Source organism: Hordeum vulgare, chromosome 7H (assembly GCF_904849725.1).
Source record: "Hordeum vulgare subsp. vulgare chromosome 7H, MorexV3_pseudomolecules_assembly, whole genome shotgun sequence".
In the NCBI taxonomy this organism is placed as follows: domain Eukaryota; kingdom Viridiplantae; phylum Streptophyta; class Magnoliopsida; order Poales; family Poaceae; genus Hordeum; species Hordeum vulgare.
This window is the reverse complement of record NC_058524.1, coordinates 249,795,911-249,818,479: the sequence shown is the minus strand read 5'-3', so window position 1 is coordinate 249,818,479 and position 22,569 is coordinate 249,795,911. Positions and strand designations below refer to the sequence as shown.

At 48.2% G+C, this 22,569-nt stretch overlaps 1 protein-coding gene across 1 annotated transcript; it reads left to right on the top strand.

Moving 5' to 3' along the window:
- Nucleotides 1-916: 916 nt before the first annotated feature.
- Nucleotides 917-4,537, top strand: LOC123410076 (probable uridine nucleosidase 1). Its single transcript, XM_045102965.1, has 9 exons — nt 917-1,192; nt 2,137-2,252; nt 2,331-2,390; nt 2,795-2,977; nt 3,064-3,168; nt 3,261-3,357; nt 3,453-3,560; nt 3,660-3,795; nt 4,000-4,537. Exons 1-9 carry the CDS (start codon nt 1,132-1,134, stop codon nt 4,106-4,108), a joined length of 975 nt encoding a protein of 324 aa, XP_044958900.1. The 5' UTR covers nt 917-1,131; the 3' UTR covers nt 4,109-4,537.
- The last annotated feature ends 18,032 nt before the right edge of the window (nt 4,538-22,569 follow it).

Below are 22,569 nucleotides of genomic sequence, written 5' to 3'. Positions count from 1 at the left end.
CTAGTCTGTTTAATTAAATCGATGGTCGCTTTTATGGTTTTGTACTGATATTGGAAAAGCACCATCTCAAACACATTTATATGGTTCCTTCTTTGTAGAAAAAATGAACTTACATCTCGAGGATCAAAGTTGACAGAAATAAAGCTTTGTGGATTTTCAGATGATAGCAAGAAATACAATGAATCTTCTGCTCAACGGTTTTCTCTTGTAGTATATAACATTTAACTTCATTATTCGTGTTATCTATAGGGCTTCGAAGATGGTTCTAATGCTTCGTCAAAGAACATTTTTTTTTCATCAAAGAATGTATAAGGAGGCACTGGATATGTCATATGTGGATCATCGCCGAGGTATGATACACTATTTGATTGTCTCTTGTGACTTGTCATACTGTAGAAAGCACCTGCATCTTTTAAATAGCTATATAGTGATGAAAAACAGTGTGATGTTTGTAAATGTCTCAAGTGAGCTTTAATGGTTTGGTAACTTCAGAAATTTTTAAATGAGATTAATATCCATACCATCATTAATGTAATTGCATCTAGGAACGTTAGATAAAAAAGTTAAGTTAAAAGTATAAATTATTTGATTTTGGATGCACTTTAGTGTTTACTAATTTCATACACCAAGTATTATTTTGATATTTACATTAAGGGCCCCGGGTTCTAGTCTCGCCCCGGGCCCCATAAATCTTAGGACCGGCCCTGCTTCGATCCATAATTCTTCTCGTGAGACAAAAAACAACGCTTATTTCATGCCACTTGCGTCGAAGACTTTGTTGATCCGACACCTCAAGAAGGCACCGCACTAAAATTACCCACACTTAACCCGCAAAATAATAATTACACATACGTAGCCCAGTCAAAAAACAAAAAAAACTACACACAGGTAGTAGTAAGAGGAACGAACTCGGCGCTCCTGACACTCCCTTTCCCCCCAACCCAACCTTCCGTGTCTGCATCATCTCCTCTGTCTATAAAAGTCCGGCGAGGCGAGGCGAGGTTGGGAAAAAGGGCGAGGTCGCGTCCCGCTCATCCACTTGGCTCTGCTCGCATCTTCCTTGTCGATTCCATTTCGGTTCCCCTTGCCTTGCTAAGGGAAGGGAAGGGAAGGGAAGGGATCCGGACGGCGATGGGGCAGGACGGGCAGATCCGCCGCGACAGGGTCATCATCGACACGGATCCCGGCATCGGTGCCTCCTCGACCCCTCCCTCCCTCCCTCCCTCCCTCCCTTCTCCATTGCTTCTCTCTCGCTCGCTTCAATTCCCTGTCACTTCTTCGCTTCCCCACCTGTTGTTGACGTTAATGGATGATGGATGGATGGAGGAGTCAGTTAGTTAGGCAGAAATTACGTTTCGTTATCGTATTCCAACATCACGTACTAACGTACAACGAAAACTCCGGGTTGCTTTTACTTTGCTATTACCACTCTGCTCGCACGTGGTTGGGTTATGTGTGGCGTTTCAACCCAGCCTGCTGACGAAAGCGACGGTGCCGTGCGGCCAGCTCGATGATCGCGACGGTTTGTCTTCATAGACCCGCTTGCTTCTTCAGTGGAGTCGAGCAGGAAAAATAATGCAATTGTGGTTTAGTTTTCTTCTGCAAGTGGAGTAATACTGTACTTAACTCACATGCAAAAAAAAAAATACTCTACTTAATTACCACCCAACTGGACAATCCATTCGGTAGTGGAGTAACTCTTTAATCTTTATGCTAGTTTACGACGCCGTAATTGATGGTATGGGAGTTGCATCTTCACACCAACATATAGGGACATCCATCTCAGCAACGTTGCTGGATACAACTTTCATGACTGCCAAATGTTCATATAGTGATTAATTATGCTTCTTTCCAAGTTCCAGCAATCCAAACTATATTCCGTATGTAGTCCGTAGTTGAATCTTTAAAAAGACAAATATTTGGAACGGAGGGAGTATATTACTGCCTTTGCTGCAAGTTCACAGCTAAGCTTCCAGTTATATGATCAACAACTTCAGGACGCTGGCGTACAAATGTTACACTGGCTTTCACAACTCAAACTATAGTCTGTACTGATATCTCCTTCTCGAAAAAAAACCCTCACCTGTAAAAAGCTACTATCCCCTATTCTCACTGCTTGCTTTCTCCGATTTCTAGATGACAGCATGACGATCCTAATGGCTTTTGGAGAACCAAGTGTGGAGATCATTGGGCTGACAACCATATTCGGCAATGTCACTACAGAGTATGCTACACGCAATGCGCTCTTGCTGGTGAGCATCGGACGCTGTTGAGTTTTGCTTCTTTCGTTTCTTGCTTTTGCTAACTGTTTCAAGTCTTCAAAAGGACAGTGTGAGAGAGCAGGGCATCCTGAGGTTCCAGTAGCAGAGGGCAGCCCTGAGCCTCTTAAGGTACGATGGTTAACGCTGCAATTTTCTACATTTCGAACTTCATGATGGCTTTGCAGCTGGATATTTCATGTTTAGTTGACGCTGGTGCGTGGTTTGTATTATCAATTAAAAATGGCTCCGAGCGGCTACATGATTATCATCCATCAAAAGTGTTTAGCTAAGGTCAAGTAATCAATTGCACAGGATGCCATTTGTTCTTTGTACTAGTTGGTATTTTCTTTTTCCTACTTGCTCTAAATGTCATATTATTAGCTTGTTGATACTTGATAGTCGGTAGCGTGGCATGAAACATGAGCCTACATATTTTATATGGTAGATGGAGTTCAGAACTGAGACCTCCAATAATACTATGTTAAACTACAGTTTCGGTTGGTCAGCTGAATGACATGAATTTTGTATTCTAGGGAGGAGAGCCACGCGTTGCTGACTTTGTTCATGGATCCGATGGTCTTGGTAATTTGTCTCTTCCTGCACCTACCAGTAAGAAGGTTGAGGAAAGTGCTGCCGAGTTCATGGTTAATAAGGTCTCTCAGTTTCCTGGAGAGATATCTGTACTTGCATTGGGACCCCTGACAAATGTCGCATTGGTATGCTTACAGTTATAGGATAAAGCTATTTACCATGCTGTTTATGCCATGCCAGGGGCTAAGAGATAGCTTGTATTCTTTGTTAGGCCATCAAAAGGGACTCGTCATTTGCAAGCAAGGTCAAAAAAATAGTTGTGCTGGGTGGAGCTTTCTTCGCAGCTGGAAATGTCAACCCTGCTGCTGAAGCAAATGTATAGTCATGTATACTGAACACTGCTGCATTATTTATGAACAAGCAGAAACAACAACACAAATATTAAACTTTGAGTGTACAACTCTGCAGATCTATGGAGATCCGGATGCAGCGGATGTAGTTTTTACATCAGGAGCAGCTATTGATGTGGTTGGCATTAACATAACAACTCAATGCTGTTTTACAGGTCTGTTCCTCTATATTAGTGTCATCTTCATAGTTCAACTTGTGTGAGTATGGGGGTTAACTACTAACCTGTCGTGTGAAATTTCTTTTATGCAGACGAGGATCTCTTGGAACTGAAAAACTCAAAAGGGGTGCACGCACAGTTCTTGTGTGACATGTGCAAGTTCTACAGAGATTGGCATGCGAAGTCTGACAGCTTTCATGGTATATTATAGCCTTGTCTTTTCGGTATGCTTTTGCTAAAGTTGCCGCTAAATCTTCAAAACCAGTTTCACTTTCAACTGATTCATGCATTCTATTCAGGGATTTTCCTACATGATCCTGTGAGCTTTACAGCCTTAGTTCATCCCGAGTACTTCACATTCAAGAAGGGTGTTGTGAGAGTCGAGACCCAGGGCATTTGCACCGGCCATACTTTGATGGATCATGGATTGAAAAAGTATGTATATCATATACTATTTTTGAGTAAATCACATTAGCTCTACCTACTTAAGTGTTTCAACGTTCTTACAAACATATTCATCTGGTGATTTTAAGTATCACATGTGCCCAGTCCACTGGTTTAAATTCTAACCAGAATGTCATTTCTGAGTAGTCAGTTGTACAAGCAAGATATTGATCTCTCGTTCGCACTACGTTGCAGGTGGAATTCAGAAAATCCATGGTCGGGTTATGCACCAATTTCAGTTGCATGGACAGTCAATGTGCCAAAGGTCCTTGCATATGTAAAGAAGCTGCTGATGGCACCCTGAGAATAGAACCAGAGGTCTATTCTGAATCTTTGAGCCGAAGTGTAATGGTTCAGGTCAACTCTCATGGCCAAAGTATATTTTTCTGTTTTTAGAAGCAAGCATAGGAGGAAGGGAAGCTTCCTAGTGCAAAGCAACCAATGGGGGTAAATTCTGCACATGACAGACAGCATTGTGACAGCATTGATTCCAAACATTTATATATACAACTACATTTCAAATTTGGAAAAAACTTCCCCATACTCTGCGGTCTTGTCTTTGTTTAGCAGGCATATCTTCGCACATGTTTAGACAAATGAGAAAAGATCTACTTCTCCTGTTTGGCCATGTCTAGGGCTAAACCTGATCTGCCCATGTGAGGTCGTACTGAACATGAATTGGCGCTACTTCCTACTTATAACTGCCTGCACATTTTAGGCCCTTTTCTTGGAACTGTTTCTGGGTGGAAATGGACCGATTGCCACACATTTTTTGTGATATTCCTCTGTTTCAAACATGACATGAGTGCATAGATTTTATCATTGTCGTAGTTTTCTCACGATAGATGCCATGGGATGGCTTATCGAGAATGATTGGGGCCGTAAGGACGCCGGCGGGCTCCGGAAACAGGATTGGAGACAAGCGGTGCGAGACACACGATATACCCAGGTTCGGGGCCCTTCGTGGGAGGTAACACCCCTAGTCCTGCTGGTTTGGTTGATGAACCGGGTGAGTTACAACGATGGTTCTTGAACTGTCCGACGGAGGAGGAAGAAGCTGGTTGCTCTCTCTCTACTTCTCCTACGTGGGTGTGTGTGTGGTGGCGTTGGCCGACCCTCAGCATGGGGTGGTACCAGGGGGTTTTATAGGCCAACCGCCTCACTTACAGTAAGCATATATGGTACTGTGGGACCCGACTGGTAGCCTCTTTGGCCGGCCAGGGGGCATCAGCTAAGGAGTCTTGTTGCATGTAGGGCTCGCCGGTTGCAGGGCCCGTTGAGAGCAAGGGCCCGTCGGCCAGTCGTTGCTATTGGTGTGTGCTCGTCATGCAGCGGCACGGTCTGCATTGTGTGGCGTCGCCTTGCGCCAGCCAGCCGCAATCAGCGGTACGGCCAGGCGCACTGTAGCCATGTCGGGCAGGTAATGGAGTGGTGGAGGTGTGCCGTCACTGTGCCGCCTTGACTGGTCGCAGTCGGTGATGGTCAGCGGTACGTTCGCCTTCAGTGTAGCCACATGCGTTCAGACCAGCGGTACCTGGGCTGCTGTAGCCATGCCTTTGATGATGCATCCCTGACGCGCCTGTCGGGGTGACATCACAAGGGCCGACACATCGCCAGGTGGGTCGTTGTCGAGCTGAATGGCGGGCGGCTTCGCCCCAAGCCAGCCCGCGCTGCATAGCCGGCCAGGAGCAGCCGACCTATAGGGGGAAGCACCCGCCCTGTATTTTCGGAGAAATAAGGGGGAAGTGGCCCGAATTGGCCTACCCAAAGTTATCCCCCGCCAGTAGTCCCCGAAGCAGGGGAGGCCCGCCGGCTCGGAGCGGCGGACCTCGCCGGCTTGGATCCTGCGCTTGCAAGCCCGCGAAGCTGTAGCCAGACCGCTCGCCTGTCGGAGGTGGCCGAGGTCGCAGCCAGTCGGCGTCTTTTGGGCCGCCTCGAGCTCTTCGAAGCGTAGAGACAGAATGCTAAGTGTGGCGCGCTATGGGCCGTGGCCTGACACGCCACACGGCTGACAAGACCGGGCTTATGAGGCGGGGCCCACTTGACCGCGGCCTTGGCCCATGCACGCGGATCTTCTGCGGGTCGAGGCCGACGGTTGTTGTTCCCAACATGCAGTAACGCCGCCCGTGTGGCGTGGGAGTAGTGGGGATCGTGCGCGTCGGATCCCCTCCCTCGCTATCCTACAAGGGGTTTAAATAGGCAGGAGGAGGGCACAGAGAGCCATTCGCCCCCTGCCCCGTCCTTTGTCTTCCCCATCGCTCCCCTTCCGCACAGAGAGATAGAGAGAGACGTCGGTCGTGTGCCTACCGCGCCGTCGTACGTCGCCGACGGCCACCGAAATCTGTTGGCATGTCCATCCTTCGACCCCGCGTGCCGAGCCGCACCGAGACCGATGACGACCAAAGGTGCCTGGACGGCAATAACGTCGACGCGGAGTACATTGAGTGCCTCCGCCACCACCGCAAGATGCTGTCGACAAGGCTTGTGGTAGCGCGCATCGAGGGGGGAACACGCCTCGGCCCCGCGGGACTGCGAGGTGGTGATCTTCACGGAGCACTTCGCCCGGGGTTCGGGCTGCCGGCGAGCACCTCCTTCCGACGGTTCCTCACGCACTTCGGCCTGCAACCCCACCACCTTGAAGCCAACGCCGTTCTGCAGCTGGACGCCTTCGTCTCCATGTGCGAGGGTTAATTGGGGATCGAGCCGCGCCTGGACCTTTGGCTCCGGCTCTTCTTCCTCAAGTAGCTGACGGTGCTGAATAAAAGCACCAAGGTGAAGAAGATGACCGCCTACGGTGCAGCACTTGTCTACCACCATCCGGGAGCCGGCTTCCCGAAGCTTCCTCTCGAGGACTCGGTGAAGGGCTAGCAGAAGGGTTTCTTCTACGTGAAGAACATCGATCCGGCCCTGGACCTCATCAACCTGTCCGATTTCGTCAACACATCCCCAATCGCCATGCTGAACTGGAAGTCGGTCGAGCCGCAGGCGATCGAGGAGGTGGACCAGCTCTGCACCCGGCTGCCTCAGCTGACCGACTTGGAGGGCCTCACGGCCGTGGACCTCCTCACCTCCTTGGTGGCGCACCGGGTGCATCTGCTGCAGCATCGCCCGCACCTCATCCGCCAGATGGGCGGCCGACGCGACCCGTGTCGGCTCTCCACGAAGGACCTGAGGGCGGTGCACGTGGCAAGGCGGGTGAACCTGATCTCAGCCACCCAGATGGACGAGGAGGAGTGTGAAAGGATGTGGATGTCGCCTAGAGGGGGGATAAATAGGCGATTTAAAATAATTACGGTTTAGGCTTGAACAAATGCGGAATAAAACTAACGTTCAATTTCTCAAGCACAAAACCTAAAACAACTAGGCTCACCTATGTGCACCAATAACTTATGCTAAGCAAGATAAACAACTAAGTGATAGCAAGATATACAGCAAGAAACAATATGGCTATCACAAAGTAAAGTGCATAAATACAGAGCTCGGGTGAGAGATAACCACGGCACACAGAGATGATGATGTATCCCGAAGTTCACACCCTTGCGGATGCTAATCTCCGTTTGGAGCGGTGTGGAGGCACAATGCTTCCCAAGATACCACTAAGGCCACCGTAATCTTCTCACGCCCTCGCACAATGCAAGATGCCGTGATTCGACTAAGGGACCCTTGAGGGCGGTCACCAAACCCTTACAAACAAGGTTGGGGCAATCTCCGCAACTTAACTGGAGGCTCCCAACAACACCACGAAGCTTCACCACAAAGGCATATGGCTTCGAGGTGACCACAAATGCTCGGGGCAATCTCCACAACTTAATTGAAGACCCCGACGCTTGCCCGGAGCTTTACACCACAATGATTGAGCTCCAAGGCACCACCAAGTTTCTAGGACGCCAAACCATCCACGAAGAACAATCTCTAGGGTACCATGTACCAAAGGGTAATAAGCTTCACAAACTTCACTTCCACATATCACCGTGGAGAACTCAAACCTATGCACCAAATGCAATGGCAAGGGCACACGGAGTGCCCAAGTCCTTCACTTCCAAATCCCACCACAACTACTAATGCTATGGTGGAAAATGAGAGGGAGAACAATGAAGAACACCAAGAACTAGATCCAAGGGGTTCCCCTCACTTAGAGGAGAAAGTGATTGGTGGAAATGTGGATCTAGATCTCCTCTCTCTTTTCCCTCAAAAAGGAGCAAGAATCATTGGAGGGATTGAGAGTTAGCAAGCTCGAAGAAGATCAACAATGGGGGAAGAACACGAGCTCAATGGATAAGATAAAGTCCAATGGGGAAGAATACCCCCTCTATATAGTGGGGGAAGAATATGCCCGTTACCCCCACTTTCAGCCCGAGCAAAGCGGTACTACCTTTGCCCAATGCGGCACTACCGCTGCCGGTGCGGTGCTACCACACACACGGTGGTGGCAGAGGGAGGAACTACTGCACGGGGCAACGAGCGATAGAACTGCCTGAGCGGTACTACCGCGCGCCCTTACGGTACTTCCGCAGGGTAGTATCCAACTGCCACGGAAGTAAAAAACTACTTCCGTGTCTACCTCCGCTGAGGCTACGAGTGTGAAAAAGTCTGGCATGATAGTACCGGACACAGTGGCGGTACTACCGCGTGAGGGTGGTAGTAAAAAACTACGTCCGTTCTTACACATCGGAAGTACCGCCCAAGCGGTACTACCGTGGTACCGAGCGGTACTACCGCGTGTTGAGAGAAAAACAACTCTCGAATTGAAACTACCATAAGTTTCGCATACAAGCTCCGAATCGAGCAAACCAAAGCTTGTTGGAAATCTTAAGAACATGCAGTTATGAAAATGCCAATGATATAGAGATGTGAGACCTCTATGAATGAAGAACCGGCAAAAACTTCCAACATCGAAAACATCATAGAAGATGCATATGGACTCCGTTTTTGATGAACTCGAGTTTGTCATGAAGATGACCATAAGCTCTCAAACTCACAAAGAGAAACACCAAACAAGAACCAAGAAATGTGATGCAAGGATGCAAATGATTTGAGCTCTCAACGAACGATACGATCAAGCTACTCACTTGAGAGACCCCCATTAAAGTACGACAATCTATCCTAAAACAGAAAAACCTACCAAGGGCAAACCTGTACCTTGCACCTAGTCCTCTTGAGCTAGATGACGATGATCTTGGCTTCCTCAAGATGGACCACCTTTCTTGATTGCGTTGGTTTGATGAAGGCTAGTTGATTACTCCCCCATACTCACTATGGGTGAGCCACCCTTCAGCACATCTTCACAAGTCCATTGCCACCACAATGGACGGCAAGCTTCAAGCATGATATCTTCGTGATGCTCCACTTGAACTTGCACACCGCAATCTTGATGACGATCACCACTTGATGTCATCCTTCATAGGTTGAATGAGATCTTCCTCTTGGCGCAAACCCATGGAAACACACCTAACCCCACATAGAACTCTCGCGAAGACCATGGGTTAGTACACAAAAGCGTTATGGACAATGTACCATACCATGGGATCACTTGACCCCTCTCGGTACATCTTGTACACTTTGTGTGTTGATCATCTTGATTTACTATTTGCTTAGTCTTGATCAACCTTGTGTCTTTATGACCAATCTTTTGATACTACCTTGAATACCACCTTGGTCATCATATAAACTCCTTGAAACCAACAGATGGACTTCAAGAAGTGCCTATGGTCTATGGACAAATCCTTCGAATACAACTTAAAGCAACCATTAGTCCATAGGGATTGTCATCAATTACCAAAACCACATACGGAGAAATATGCTCTAACAGAGTGGCAATGGGGCAAGGCCCCCTTTGATCGGCAGCATCCGGCTCCCGTGGTAAGTAGTGCGTCGCCTTTCCTTCATGTTGTATGCCATTTTTCCGCGCCTGACGCCGGATGCCTTTCGCGGTGTCAGTTGTTCCCTGGCTGCAAATCTATGGTGAGCGGGTAGTCGACTTGCCGGAGTCGGACACCAACGAGGTGGAGACGAGGGATGCGGCCCGTGCCGGTGGCGAAGCATCATGAGTCGACGCGGTGGAGTCGGAAGAGTCCGAGTTGGCTTCTGAGTTTTTTAAATCCGTGCTACGGGGTTGGTCCGATGATGATGCTGAGCCGCCGGCATCGCGCGATGTAGCCGCCATGGAGGACCCAAAGGTCATGGAGGAGTATGCCATCGTGCCGAGGAAGCGGCTTCGCAGAGCCGACGGCGGCTCCGCTACCCACTAGGGAAGGACCCGACGAGCTGTCGTCCGGCTCCCAAGCGAGCATCCGGCTGGCATCCGTCTGGAGGTTGCGGGGGCGACGAGAAGAAGCAGCGGGTTGGGCCGGTGGGACCCGGCAGGAGGGCGATCCCCAATAGTGTTGGGGTAAGTCCTTTGACCGGCTTTCTCCCTTTTATCTTTGTCTTCTTCGGCGTTGCTTATGTTCGTTGTAATGCGTCGAGCAGGGCCCCGTGCACCCTTGGGAGGACGACTCCGATGGCGGCGACGGAGGCCGGCGGGGACGCCGAAAAGGCGTTGAAGGCGCTGGTCGAACAGGAGCGCCTCCCGTGGGAGGAGGCTTCCCAGAAGAAGGCGCTCGAAGAGGCCCGCGTGGAGTCGGCGGATTGGGTGTCGCACCCAGACGACTCGGCTCCATATCCGTCGACCAGGGAGAAGCGTTCCAAGGGGACGCACGACCCTGCGTGGCAGGCAGAGGTGGACACCCAGGCCGACGAGGAGGCGCGAGCGGACGCGAGCACGACAGATGCCGCCAAGGGGCGAGAGCAGGGGACCGACGACGCGTCGGAGGGACCCGAAGATGCGCCGAAGGGACCCGACGTCGCGCCGCCTGCGGCTGAGGTCCTGCTGTCGGAGACAAAGGCTCTAGACGGCAAGGCAGACGGCGGGAGCGACCCGGTAACGAAGGCAGGAGATGGAGCGCCGGAGGCCAAGACCCCCGCAATGAAAGACCCCGCGAGGCCGATTCGTCAAAGGTGTCGACTGGGGCAAGCCTTTAGGAGTTGGGCCATCATCGTATTGGTGCGTAGCTCGACCGCGGCCGGAGCCGGCACCGGCTCCAAGACCCAGCCGCTGGAGCCGTAGCTGGCGGGAACTCCGGGGGAGGGGTTCCCCGCTTCACGGGAGCCGGGGTGCCCGTTCTCGTCGCAGAGTTCACCGAGTGCCGCGACCAGGTGCAACGAGCAGCCCAGGCGACTCAGGAGCGGTTGTTCCATCTACAGCAGTCCGTTGGGGTAGGCATTCTACCCCTTCATTCTTTTTCTTCTGTAGTTTTCTGTGGTGGCGCACTAGCACACCACTAGGTGTAGCCCCCGAGAGTCGGGCCGGTTGGGAGGCAGTCGGGTCGAGTCTTACCTGCGGCAACCTTTTCCTTTGTCCTTTGCAGGCCCACCATGATCGTCGAGTGGTCACTTACAACACGCTGCTGGGTCGGTACTGGGAGGCCTAAAGCAAGTAGGCTGATCTACGGAGTCGGCTGGTCCTAGCCGGCAAGCAGCTGGATCCCCCGCAGGAGGAGTGCGTCCGGCTGTGCGAGGAGGCGGACTTGCTCCAGGCGGAGAAGAGGGACCGCGAGGCGGCCCTGTGACGCCCTCCGTTCAATCGTACACTAATCATACACGCAAATGTGTACGATCAAACCCAAGGACTCACGGGAAGATATCACAACACAACTCTAGACACAAATAAAATAATACAAGCTTCATATTACAAGCTAGGGGCCTCAAGGGCTAGAATACAGAAGCTCGATAAACACACGAGTCAGCGGAAGCAACAATACCTGAGTACAGACATTAAACATGAGGTGCCTTAGAGAAGGCTAGCACAAAAGAAACACGATCGAACGAGGCGAGGCCTCCTGCCTGGGAACCTCCTAACTACTCCTATCTTCAGCGGCCTCCACGAAGAAGACACCATCGGGGCGGCAGGCGTCGACAGGAAACTCCATCTCCTGGGCTCCACCATCTGATCACAACAACGGATCAAGGGAACAAAGGGGAGCAAAGAAATGGTGAGTACTCATCCAAAGTACTCGCAATTCTTACATGAGAACTATACTAAGTATGCATCAGTATCAAAGAAGGGGGGTTATATGTGGAGTGACTGCAACAATGCGAGAACAAAGAGAGAAGGCCTAGTCCTATCGAAGACTAGCATCTTCAGGGTCTTGCAGCAATAGACGAGAGTAGAACATGTGCAACACAAATAATAGTCATATTGTTGCAGCAAAATTAAAGTGAGGTCACGCCCACAGATCCTCCCTCGACTCCCTGCGAGGAAGCAATCCCGCAGCAACTAATTCCAGTTAAGTAATAGTTGTAGTTGTATAAGATCAGGGCACAATTCCAAGTCGTCATGTAACCATGGACACGGCTATTCGAATAGATAAGTTCTTCCCTGCAGGGGTGCACAACATATTCGCCGACGCGCTCGATAACACTCTGGTCGGACACACTTTTCTGGGTCCTGCCCGGCCTCGGAATATCGACACGTCGCAGCCCCACCTAAGCCTCAACAGAGAGGCCAGCCCGCCGGTCTAACTCCTAAGCACAGAGGGTTCGTGGGCCCACTTCCCCTCCGCGCTCCTGCACGGTGCGTGGACGGCCGAGGTCAGTCCTAGCATCCCTTAATCACAAGCGCAATGCATCTCGGGACCACTCGACACGCGCCGCTCCATTGCTGACATCTGAAAAGCTTCGGCTGATACCGCGACGTCGAGTACCCATAATTCTTCCCACGCAGACGATTAGTGCGTAATAAGGCCTTCCGACCAACCAAGATCAAATACTCAAATCCATTATCATTTTAATTAGGCCATCGACACAATCTCGCGGGAATCCACCCGTCTAACAACAAATCACCAATGATCCCAGTAACATGGTCGAGTAACTGTGTGGTTGTAACATCGGGGGGAATCCAAGGTATCACCCTCGTTGGATTCCGAACGATGTATCTGTCAAGGTGGACTTAGAGGAATCACCCTCGGGGGTCCCACACTTGAGGGGTTGCACGACAGAGGCATTGTCGGGAATGGTGAAAGAGGAATCACCCTCGATAACCACGACCAACTAGCTGTACTGCAGAGATATCATCAGGAGTACTTAGCGAGGTGTCATCCTCGGTACCCGATAGTATTTCTGTAGCGTCGTACAACTAAGGGGGGTGTATGTGCTGTGTCGGGAATGGCTCGTCGATCAGGGATCGAGATTTGAAAACAAAGCGGGGCAACTGGACTACGGGGTCAGAGGGGATGACTGCTCCACCTATACTGAACAGTTTAAAGGTAGGGTACTGAAAGTAGCAGTTCATCAAAATAGGCTATGCATCAGATATAGGAGCTAACTACAATAGTAGCAAAATTCTAATGCAAGCATGAGGAAGAAAGAATAGGCGATATAGGAATGATCAAGGGGGGTTTGCTTGCCTTGTTGCTCTGCGGCAAAGGGCTGGTCGACAGGGTCGTAGATGTACCCAAGAGCAGCGTCAGTCTCGGGGTCTACCGGTAAGAAGAGGGGGAAGAAACAATAAAAAATAGCAACGGTGCAACACGATGCATGACATGGCAAGATGCACGCTAGACATGAGCTAACGTAGGAACATCCGTCATAGACGAGTCGGAAGAATATCTGACGATATTTTCCGGGTCTCTGGCTACTACCGGTCAGATTGTACACGATGGAAAAGTTCCATCTTTGCTATGCTAGGGACGCGTGACAGACGAATGGACCGTGTATCCAGGTTCGTCTCATTCTGCTGATCAACTTACATGTTGAAAATATTTTGATCTCACTTATGGTTTAATTAATATTAATTTTAAAGTTTTATTAATTATTTAGGAACTAAAAACAGATTTCATTAATTTAATTAAATGCTATTATGACATCAGCATGATGTCATGGTGCCATCAGCAGTTGACTAGTGAACTGACTAGTGGGTCCGAGGCGTCATAGACTCAGTTTTTAATTATGATTAAATAGTAATTAATCTGATTAATTTAGTGGGGGACCCACGTGTCATACTCTAATTAATCTAATTACCTATTTTGTTAATTAATTAATTAATTAAATAATATATCTATTTATTTATTTATGTAATAAAAACATATTTTTATTTTTGTAATTTTATTTAACAACGTCCGGGGCCTCCCTGTAAGTGGGAGTGGGGGTTTGGCCCCACCGGTAAGTGACATAGGCCACATACACACACATATAAATAGAGTATTTTCCCTATATACATGCATACAACATAATATTTCATACATACATACGGGATACATACATACGCAATACATATATCATTTTTTCTACTCTTTCATCTCTAACCTCTCTCACACACAACAACTCTGTGTGTCACATGAACCTCTCTCAACAGAGATAGGATGCAAACACCATTGCCACCTCCACGAGTCCAAAGGCGCCGGAACGCGATGGCGATCGCCGGAACAGAACCGGGAGAGGGAGGAGGAGAGGATGGCCGGGGCCCGGAGGTCACCGACGTTGACGGGAGGGCCCGGTGTAGCCAGAGTGCACGGGAAGGGGCCGAGGAGGTGGCGTCGGATCCGTCGAGGAGGAGCTCCGGTGGTGGTTACGTCGTTGGGGAGGCATCCCAGCCGAGGTGCAGGCCGGGGCCGGCCGGATCCGGCCCGGAGGAGGCGAGGCGGCCGCCGAAGGGCCGCCGGAGGGGCTCGGCCGGTGGGGGGAAGGCACGGCCGCCAATTGGGGTGTGGCCGGCGCCGTAGGGGAGCGGGGCGCAGCGGAGGCAGGGGCCTCGCTGACGGTGGGGATCGGCCGCGTGAGGAGGGGTTGCCGGAGGGGAGGGGGCCGGCCGGTGGAGGGGGGGGGGGGGTTGGAGGGGGTTCCGGCCGGCGTGGGGACGAGCGGGACGGCGGGGGCCGACGGGAGGGGAGGGCTGGCGGTGCGAGGGGCCCCGGTGGTGCTTGCGTGGGAACAGGGGGGCGAGCGGGAGGAGAGGCACGGGCGGGCGAGGGGCCGAGCGGGTGAGGCGAGCGCGTGGGGAGCTCGGGTCGGTCGAGCGACGGGGGTGGGAGAGATCGAGAGGACATGGGGGCGCATGGGTAGTGCGGTAGGTGAGGGGGGGGGTTGGTGGGGTCTGGGAGTGACGAGGGGAGCGGTTCCCTCGTTCTGGCGGCGCGGGTGGGGGGAGTGGGAGTGGCGCTGGGGCACTTAGGGTTTGGGAGTTAGGGGCGCCGGTTGGGGGCTTGTCCGGCTGGGCCAACTTGGCCTAGTTGGGCCAGGGGCTTTTCCCTTTTTTTAAATACTTTCTTTTAATTTAATCTGTTATATATATATAGCTCCTATTTTAATTATATAGGGAATGTAATAACTTTAAAATGCGAGATTCACTTTTATAAGTTATTAGGAAATTTCTATAACTCTCCCGACATTTTATTTTATTTCAAACATTATAAAACTTTCCCCGTTCGATTTATTTTTAAACTTCGAACTTCGACTCGGTTTCGACTATCACGAGATGAACGATAGAATCACGGTGACGTGGCATCCTTTGCATAGGTTTACTATAGTTCAATTACCGAGATTACTGTAGCCTAATCTGGGGATGTCACAACTCTCCCCTACTAACAAGAATTCTCGTCCCGAGAATTAAGAGGTAGAAGGAAAGAGCTCGGGGTATTCATCACGAAGATGATCCTCGGGTTCCCAAGTGGCTTCATCTTCAGAATGATTTGACCAGTGTGACTTTGCGACGAGTCTTACGTTCGGCTTGGTCGAGAATGCGGACCGGATGCTCTTTATAAGAGAGGTCATGTTGCAGCTCAAGCATATCATGATTCACTTCTCGAATAGGATCCTTGAAGCAACGGCGGAGCTGAGAAACATGGAAGACATCGTGAACCTGAGAAAGGTTCGCCGACAGTTCCAATTGATAAGCCACTCTTCCGCGCCTTTCGAGAACATTGAAAGGACCAATGTAGCGAGGAGCTAACTTGCCCTTGATTCCAAAACGATGTGCACCTCTCAATGGTGTGACACGAAGATAAGCCTTTTAGCTAGGTTGATAGACCATATCTTGATGATGACGGTCATACTGACTCTTCTGACGAGACCGAGCAGCCTTCAGATTCTCCAGAACAACGCGGATTTGATCTTCAACATGTTGGATAAATATCAGGACTGAAGAGTGATCGGTCCATTGAACGGTGGCTCGAGAATTTCATACGAAGCCAAGTGTAAGGGATACCTTGGAGTGAAAGATGTACAGGAGAGTCAGGGTTCAATCATGTGGAACTTTGGGTTATGGGTCCACCATGTGGGCCAAGAATAGGAAGAGGGGTGACATATTATACGGTCTTGGTAGCAAGACATGTCAGAGGATAGTGTGTCAGTTATGTTGGCAACAACATCGGGACCAAGGGCGGGGGATGACTAGAACCATTTTCCTGCTCGTTGAAACGAGGCGGACCAATAGGCAAGGTCCTTATCCACCGGCGGCTACCGGAATGTTATCAACAATAGTAACAGGATCTTACTAACAGAGTTGTACACCGAGAACTTTACCTAAGCAGGAAATTATCACTGCTTAGATAAGTGATGCCACAAGAAAAATCAAAAATACCAATGGGAAGGAAAATGTGTTCACACACACAAGTATTAAAGTATACCATTCCCGAGGAAACACATAAAGTATATTATACATGATACGTCATCAAATACATAACCATTTGGACATAGAGGGAGAAGAATCACGATGTTTACCCATACCATGCGGTTTGGGATAATTGATCAGGAACAATTTAGCATTGCGCTTCCAATGTTCCTGTTGAAATTTGAAGTACCACATTCGTGATTCGAGGTAGCATCGACAAGGTCATCAGGTAAAGGCCGGACTTATGTGTATAAAAAGAGGATTCATGAGGATCAACTTATGAAATAAGTCATATAGTTTCCGCATGGAAGGATGGCGAATCTTACATATGGAAGAATTTATAAGAATAGGTCCTTCGGCCCGGTGTGCCAGACAAGACATCACCGTACCGGTTACATAAGGACCAAAGTTTATAATTATTGGGAAAATGTTCCAACCATCATATCTGCCCGAGATTCAAATCTGGTTGGTGTCGGGCCACCTCAGACTCAAGATGCCTGAGAAGAAAGATGAAAATGCAAGATTCTCATGATATGAGCTACACAAGCAATTCTCGAATCAAGAGTTCGATTTAACACATATGAACACAATGTCAAGACATTCTTGCCCACATAGAATTCTTACGACGAAATGCAAGTGAGTTGCGATTTGGGAACCATCATCGAGGATATCAAGGCCCTTGCATAAGCCTCGATTAGCTCTTATGAAGAAACCTCTTTTCCTTGATCAAATCAGTCAGTGGCTTGGCGTGCTAAGAGAAGTTATATGAAGTGAAGATAACAAATCTTCAAAACATATAACACTTCGCACATGCGTGAATGACTTGGGAAGATCCTAGAGGAAGCAGCACAAAACTTTCAAATATTCACGGCGGCAAGAGTGCACGTGAACTTTGGGAAAGCACTTCTTATATCAAACATATCCTCCATGAGCTAGGCACAAAGATACTGCTTTCAAAAGCTTCATCACGAACCATGGAGAACTTGAGGGTGCGACCGATGGGCTCAACAACAATCCCTCAAGATTTTGACAGGGATGAATTTCCAAAATTATAATATCAAGGAGATAGCATTTGTCAAATCAAATGGTATGATGTCGTATGCTCGAGGGAACAACAACAATTAAACATTGGTCGAAGGGTGCACTCGGAAATACGGACGGAGTAGCACAACCAATGTCAAAAATGCTGAGTCAACACCCAACTCACTAAGAATGAAACAACCAGTTGTTAACCTCAAGGCAATAGGGTTGCCAGAAGTATTGGAATCACAATCAGAGTTCACTTGTTGGTATTCCGGTTTGAAACAACACGAGGACCAAGAATGAACGGTGATGGCGAGAAGTATTACTATATCAAGAATTTTTAAGACGTGTGCAATTCTCACGACATCCTTGACATAAAAGATAGTAATACTCCAAGGTAGAAGATAACATAAACTGAATACCAAGGAACTTAAGGGACAACACCAAACACGAACATGTTTTTGTTGGAGGGAAGGCAAAAAGGTTGTTGATGAAAACACAAATCATCGAGGGGCAAGGATGGCATTTCTCATCATGCATCCGATCGGTGCCCTGGAAGAGCTCAGAATGTTGATGATTGTCACAACACATTTGTCGAGAAGCTTCACGAAGATGTAATCGTTCAGCGACGACATCAAGCAAGGGAATGATGAAGCAGGAGGTTGTCGGAAGCACAGATAAGGCTGCTAGCTTAGAATTGAGATTGCCTTTCAGAACAACCAACAAGATGTGGAAAACTTGATGCAAGCTTAACATACAGTTGGAATTGTGTTCCAGGGATGAACGGTTTAGATAGCATGGTCGAGCTCCAACATGACGATGATGTAGCTTAACAGCTTGGAATGACATGATCGAGTACAAACTTGTAAACAAGGTAGATTACTAAAAGTTGTTGAATCGCAATGCGTACTCAATTCAGTTATCGATGTACTCGCGTGTCCAACATCTCAAATACGAGGAAACTGGAATTAATGAAAATATCATAGTCGATGAGGAGATCACAAGAAGTTATATAGCTCTGCGATATCCTCGAGCTACAAGGAATAATACTCGAAGGTAGATCAACATTAAGGCTTGGACCAATGTATTGATCTGAAGAAGACAAGTACTTTAACTCGTATGAGAATGAAATCAAGGTAGGACAACATGGTCTGAAGCACGATTGCAAAGGACAAGATCACAGAGACCAGATTGAACCATAGAATGGATGATTATTGATACGAGAAGCTGCTCTGGTAAGATCCACGTCGTTTCCATGGGCATGAACACAAAGTTCAAGGTCGACTCCCACTTCATCAATGCATCACCTGCCATTTATTCCTCACCTTTGATCAGGTTGTAGCTTTGAAAGGATATTCGGCAAAGCACCAGAAGAGTAAGACTCATGAAAACTTTTCGAGTCATATTGATTTAGGAAGGCATAGGTTCAACCCATCGAGGCATCATTAGGAACACATACCATACATTCCAAGAGTAATTAACACATGCTTGAAGGGCATGGCTGACAAAAGCTTAGGGTACAACTTATCAGAGGGAGAAGACACAATTTACCAATGGCATCTTGTGTCAGGGGAAGCAATCACAAGAATTTTCGAAAGCAAAGGATGCCGTCGGTTAATAACCCAGAATGAATCTGGCAGTCCACAAAAGATCTGATGTGAGTATCGGTACTCAATCAGAGGGGAGCAAAACGCAAGGCATCATATTATAGAACATCTCAAAAGTATCGATACTTAATTACCAAAGGATTTAGGATTTCCAGGTTGGTGTATCATAATCAGATGCTCCGACCAATATACAGGTAAGCTGAATGGATTTAGATGGACAATCAACACAATTGATTTGTCGAGAACCAGCTCTGTTTGAAAGGACGTCTAAACCGGAAAGATAATATATGAGTATCAACAGATGATTGTGTGCCTTCACACAATGGCAGAATCAATAAGATCAGAGGAAAATCACAAGGGATTTTTAATGAATACGGCTAGACATATGGATTTAACCATAATGCAAGCAGATGAGAAAGGTCAAGAGCGATAGGCTACAAGGGATTCCGAAAGATCGAATAGAAATTCGAAGAACTTTCGAAACCCATGACAACTGATGACGGACGAAACTCCCATAAGACAATTCGTTGCATCTCGTAAAACAAGAGCAATTGGAGAGGAAAATATGAGCGACATTTGTATGTAGTCATCCATAGTGGTTGACGGAGGAAGGGAAATCGCAAGAGCAATGGGCACAAGTTCTCGAGAGAAACATCGGAGAGTATCATCGGAGTCTTCTGAGGAATCAAGCCATCGTCTGGCATGGGGGCTCTCCGAGAGGAAGTATTTACGAGAACCTAAAGTTAGAGTTTGCAAAATATTTAACCCAAAAGAGAAGAGAGAGTAGAATCCAGAGTATAGAAAAGGAGTAAAAGATACTAATACCACCCAATTGAGATGTGGGCCCGTAAGCCATAGCATCAGTGCTAGTAAAGTTTTTCAAACACTAGACTCAACTTAGGCCAAGGAGTTGGAAAAGGGGCTACCTACAGGCAGTCGGCTCTGATACCAACTTGTGACACCCTCCATTTAATCGTACGTTAATCATACACGCAAATGCGTACGATCAAACCCAAGGACTCACGGGAAGATATCACAACACAACTCTAGACACAAATAAAATAATACAAGCTTCATATTACAAGTCAGGGGCCTTGAGGGCTAGAATACAGAAGCTCGATAAACACACGAGTCAGCGGAAGCAACAATATCTGAGTACAGACATTAAACACGAGGTGCCTTAGAGAAGGCTAGCACAAAATAAACACGATCGAACGAGGCGAGGCCTCCTGCCTGGGAACCTCCAAACTACTCCTATCTTCAGCAGCCTCCACGAAGAAGACACCATCGGGGCGGCAGGCGTCGACTGGGAACTCCATCTCCCGGGCTCCATCATCTGATCGCAGCAACGGATCAAGGGAACAAAGGGGGAGCAAAACAACTGTGAGTACTCGTCCAAAGTACTCGCAAGTTTTACATCAGAACTATACTAAGTATGCATCAGTATCAAAGAAGGGGGGTTATATGTGGAGTGACTGCACCAATGCGAGAATAGAGAGAGAAGGCCTAGTCCTATCGAAGACTAGCATCTTCAGGGTCTTGCAGCAATAGATGAGAGTAGAACAGGTGTAACACAAATAATAGTCATATTGTTGCAGCAAAATTAAAGTGAGGTCACGCCCACAGATCCTCCCTCGACTCCCTGCGTGGAAGAAATCTCGGAGCAACTAATTCCAGTTAAGTAACAGTTGTAGTTGCATAAGATCAAGGCACAACTCCAAGCCGTCCTGTAACCGTGCACACAGGTATTCGAATAGATAAGTTCTTCCCTGCAGGGGTGCACAACATATTCCCCGACGCGCTCGATAACACTCTGGTCGGACACACTTTTCTGGGTCCTGCCCGGCCTCGGAATATCGACACGTCGTAGCCCCACCTAAGACTCAACAGAGAGGCCAGCCCGCCGGTCTAACTCCTAAGCACAGAGGGTTCGTGGGCCCACTTCCCCTCCGCGCTCCTGCACGGTGCGTGGACGGCCGAGGTCAGTCCTAGCATCCCTTAATCACAAGCGCAATGCATCTCGGGACCACTCGACACGCGCCGCTCCATTGCTGACATCTGAAAAGCTTCGGCTGATACCGCGACGTCGAGTACCCATAATTCTTCCCACGCAGACGATTAGTGCGTAATAAGGCCTTCCGACCAACCAAGATCAAATACTCAAATCCATTATCATTTTAATTAGGCCATCGACACAATCTCGCGGGAATCCACCCGTCTAACAACAAATCACCAATGATCCCAGTAACATGGTCGAGTAACTGTGTGGTTGTAACATCGGGGGGAATCCAAGGTATCACCCTCGTTGGATTCCGAACGATGTATCTGTCAAGGTGGACTTAGAGGAATCACCCTCGGGGGTCCCACACTTGAGGGGTTGCACGACAGAGGCATTGTCGGGAATGGTGAAAGAGGAATCACCCTCGATAACCACGACCAACTAGCTGTACTGCAGAGATATCATCAGGAGTACTTAGCGAGGTGTCATCCTCGGTACCCGATAGTATTTCTGTAGCGTCGTACAACTAAGGGGGGTGTATGTGCTGTGTCGGGAATGGCTCGTCGATCAGGGATCGAGATTTGAAAACAAAGCGGGGCAACTGGACTACCGGGTGAGAGGGGATGCCTGCTCCACCTATACTAAACAGTTTAAAGGTACAGTACTGAAAGTAGCAGTTCATCAAAAATAGGCTATGCATCAGATATAGGAGCTAACTACAACAGTAGCAAAATTCTAATGCAAGCATGAGGAAGAAAGAATAGGCGATATAGGGATGATCAAGGGGGGTTTGCTTGCCTTGTTGCTCTGCGGCAAAGGGCTGGTCGACAGGGTCGTAGATGTACCAGGCAGCAGCGTCGGTCTCGAGGTCTACCGGTAAGAAGAGGGGAAAGAAACAATAAATAATAGCAACGGTGCAACACGATTTATGACATGGCAAGATGCAGGCTAGACATGAGCTAACGGAGAAACATCCGTCATAGAAGGGTCGGAAGAATATCTAACGATATTTTCCGGGTGTGTGGCTACTACCAGTCAGACTTAACACGATGGAAAAGTTCCATGTTTGCTATGCTAGGGACGCGTGACACACGAATGGACCGTGTATCCAAGTTCGCCTCATTATGTTGATCAACTTTCATGTTGAAAATATTTTGATCTGACTTAATGTTTAATTAATATTAATTTTTAAAGTTTTATTAATTATTTAGGAATTAAAAACAGATTTAACTAATTTAATTAAATGCTATTATGACATCAGCATGATGTCATGCTGCCATCAGCAGTTGACTGGTCAACTAACTAGTGGGTCCCATGCGTCATAGACTCGGTTTTTAATTAAGATTAAATAGTAATTAATCAGATTAATTTGGTGGGGACCCACGTGTGATACTCTAATTATTCTAATTACCTATTTAATTAATTAACTAATTAATTAAATAATATATCTATTTATTTATTTATTAAATAAAAACATATTTTATTTTTATATT

What these genes read in the sequence shown, in the direction of transcription:
- LOC123410076 (XM_045102965.1), top strand. Translation starts at nt 1,132, where the DNA reads ATGGGGCAGGACGGGCAGATCCGCCGCGACAGGGTCATCATCGACACG. An exon ending in CCCTGACAAATGTCGCATTG is followed by an intron (nt 2,978 to 3,063) that starts GTATGCTTACAG and finishes ATTCTTTGTTAG; the next exon opens with GCCATCAAAAGGGACTCGTC. An exon ending in ACCCTGCTGCTGAAGCAAAT is followed by an intron (nt 3,169 to 3,260) that starts GTATAGTCATGT and finishes ACAACTCTGCAG; the next exon opens with ATCTATGGAGATCCGGATGC.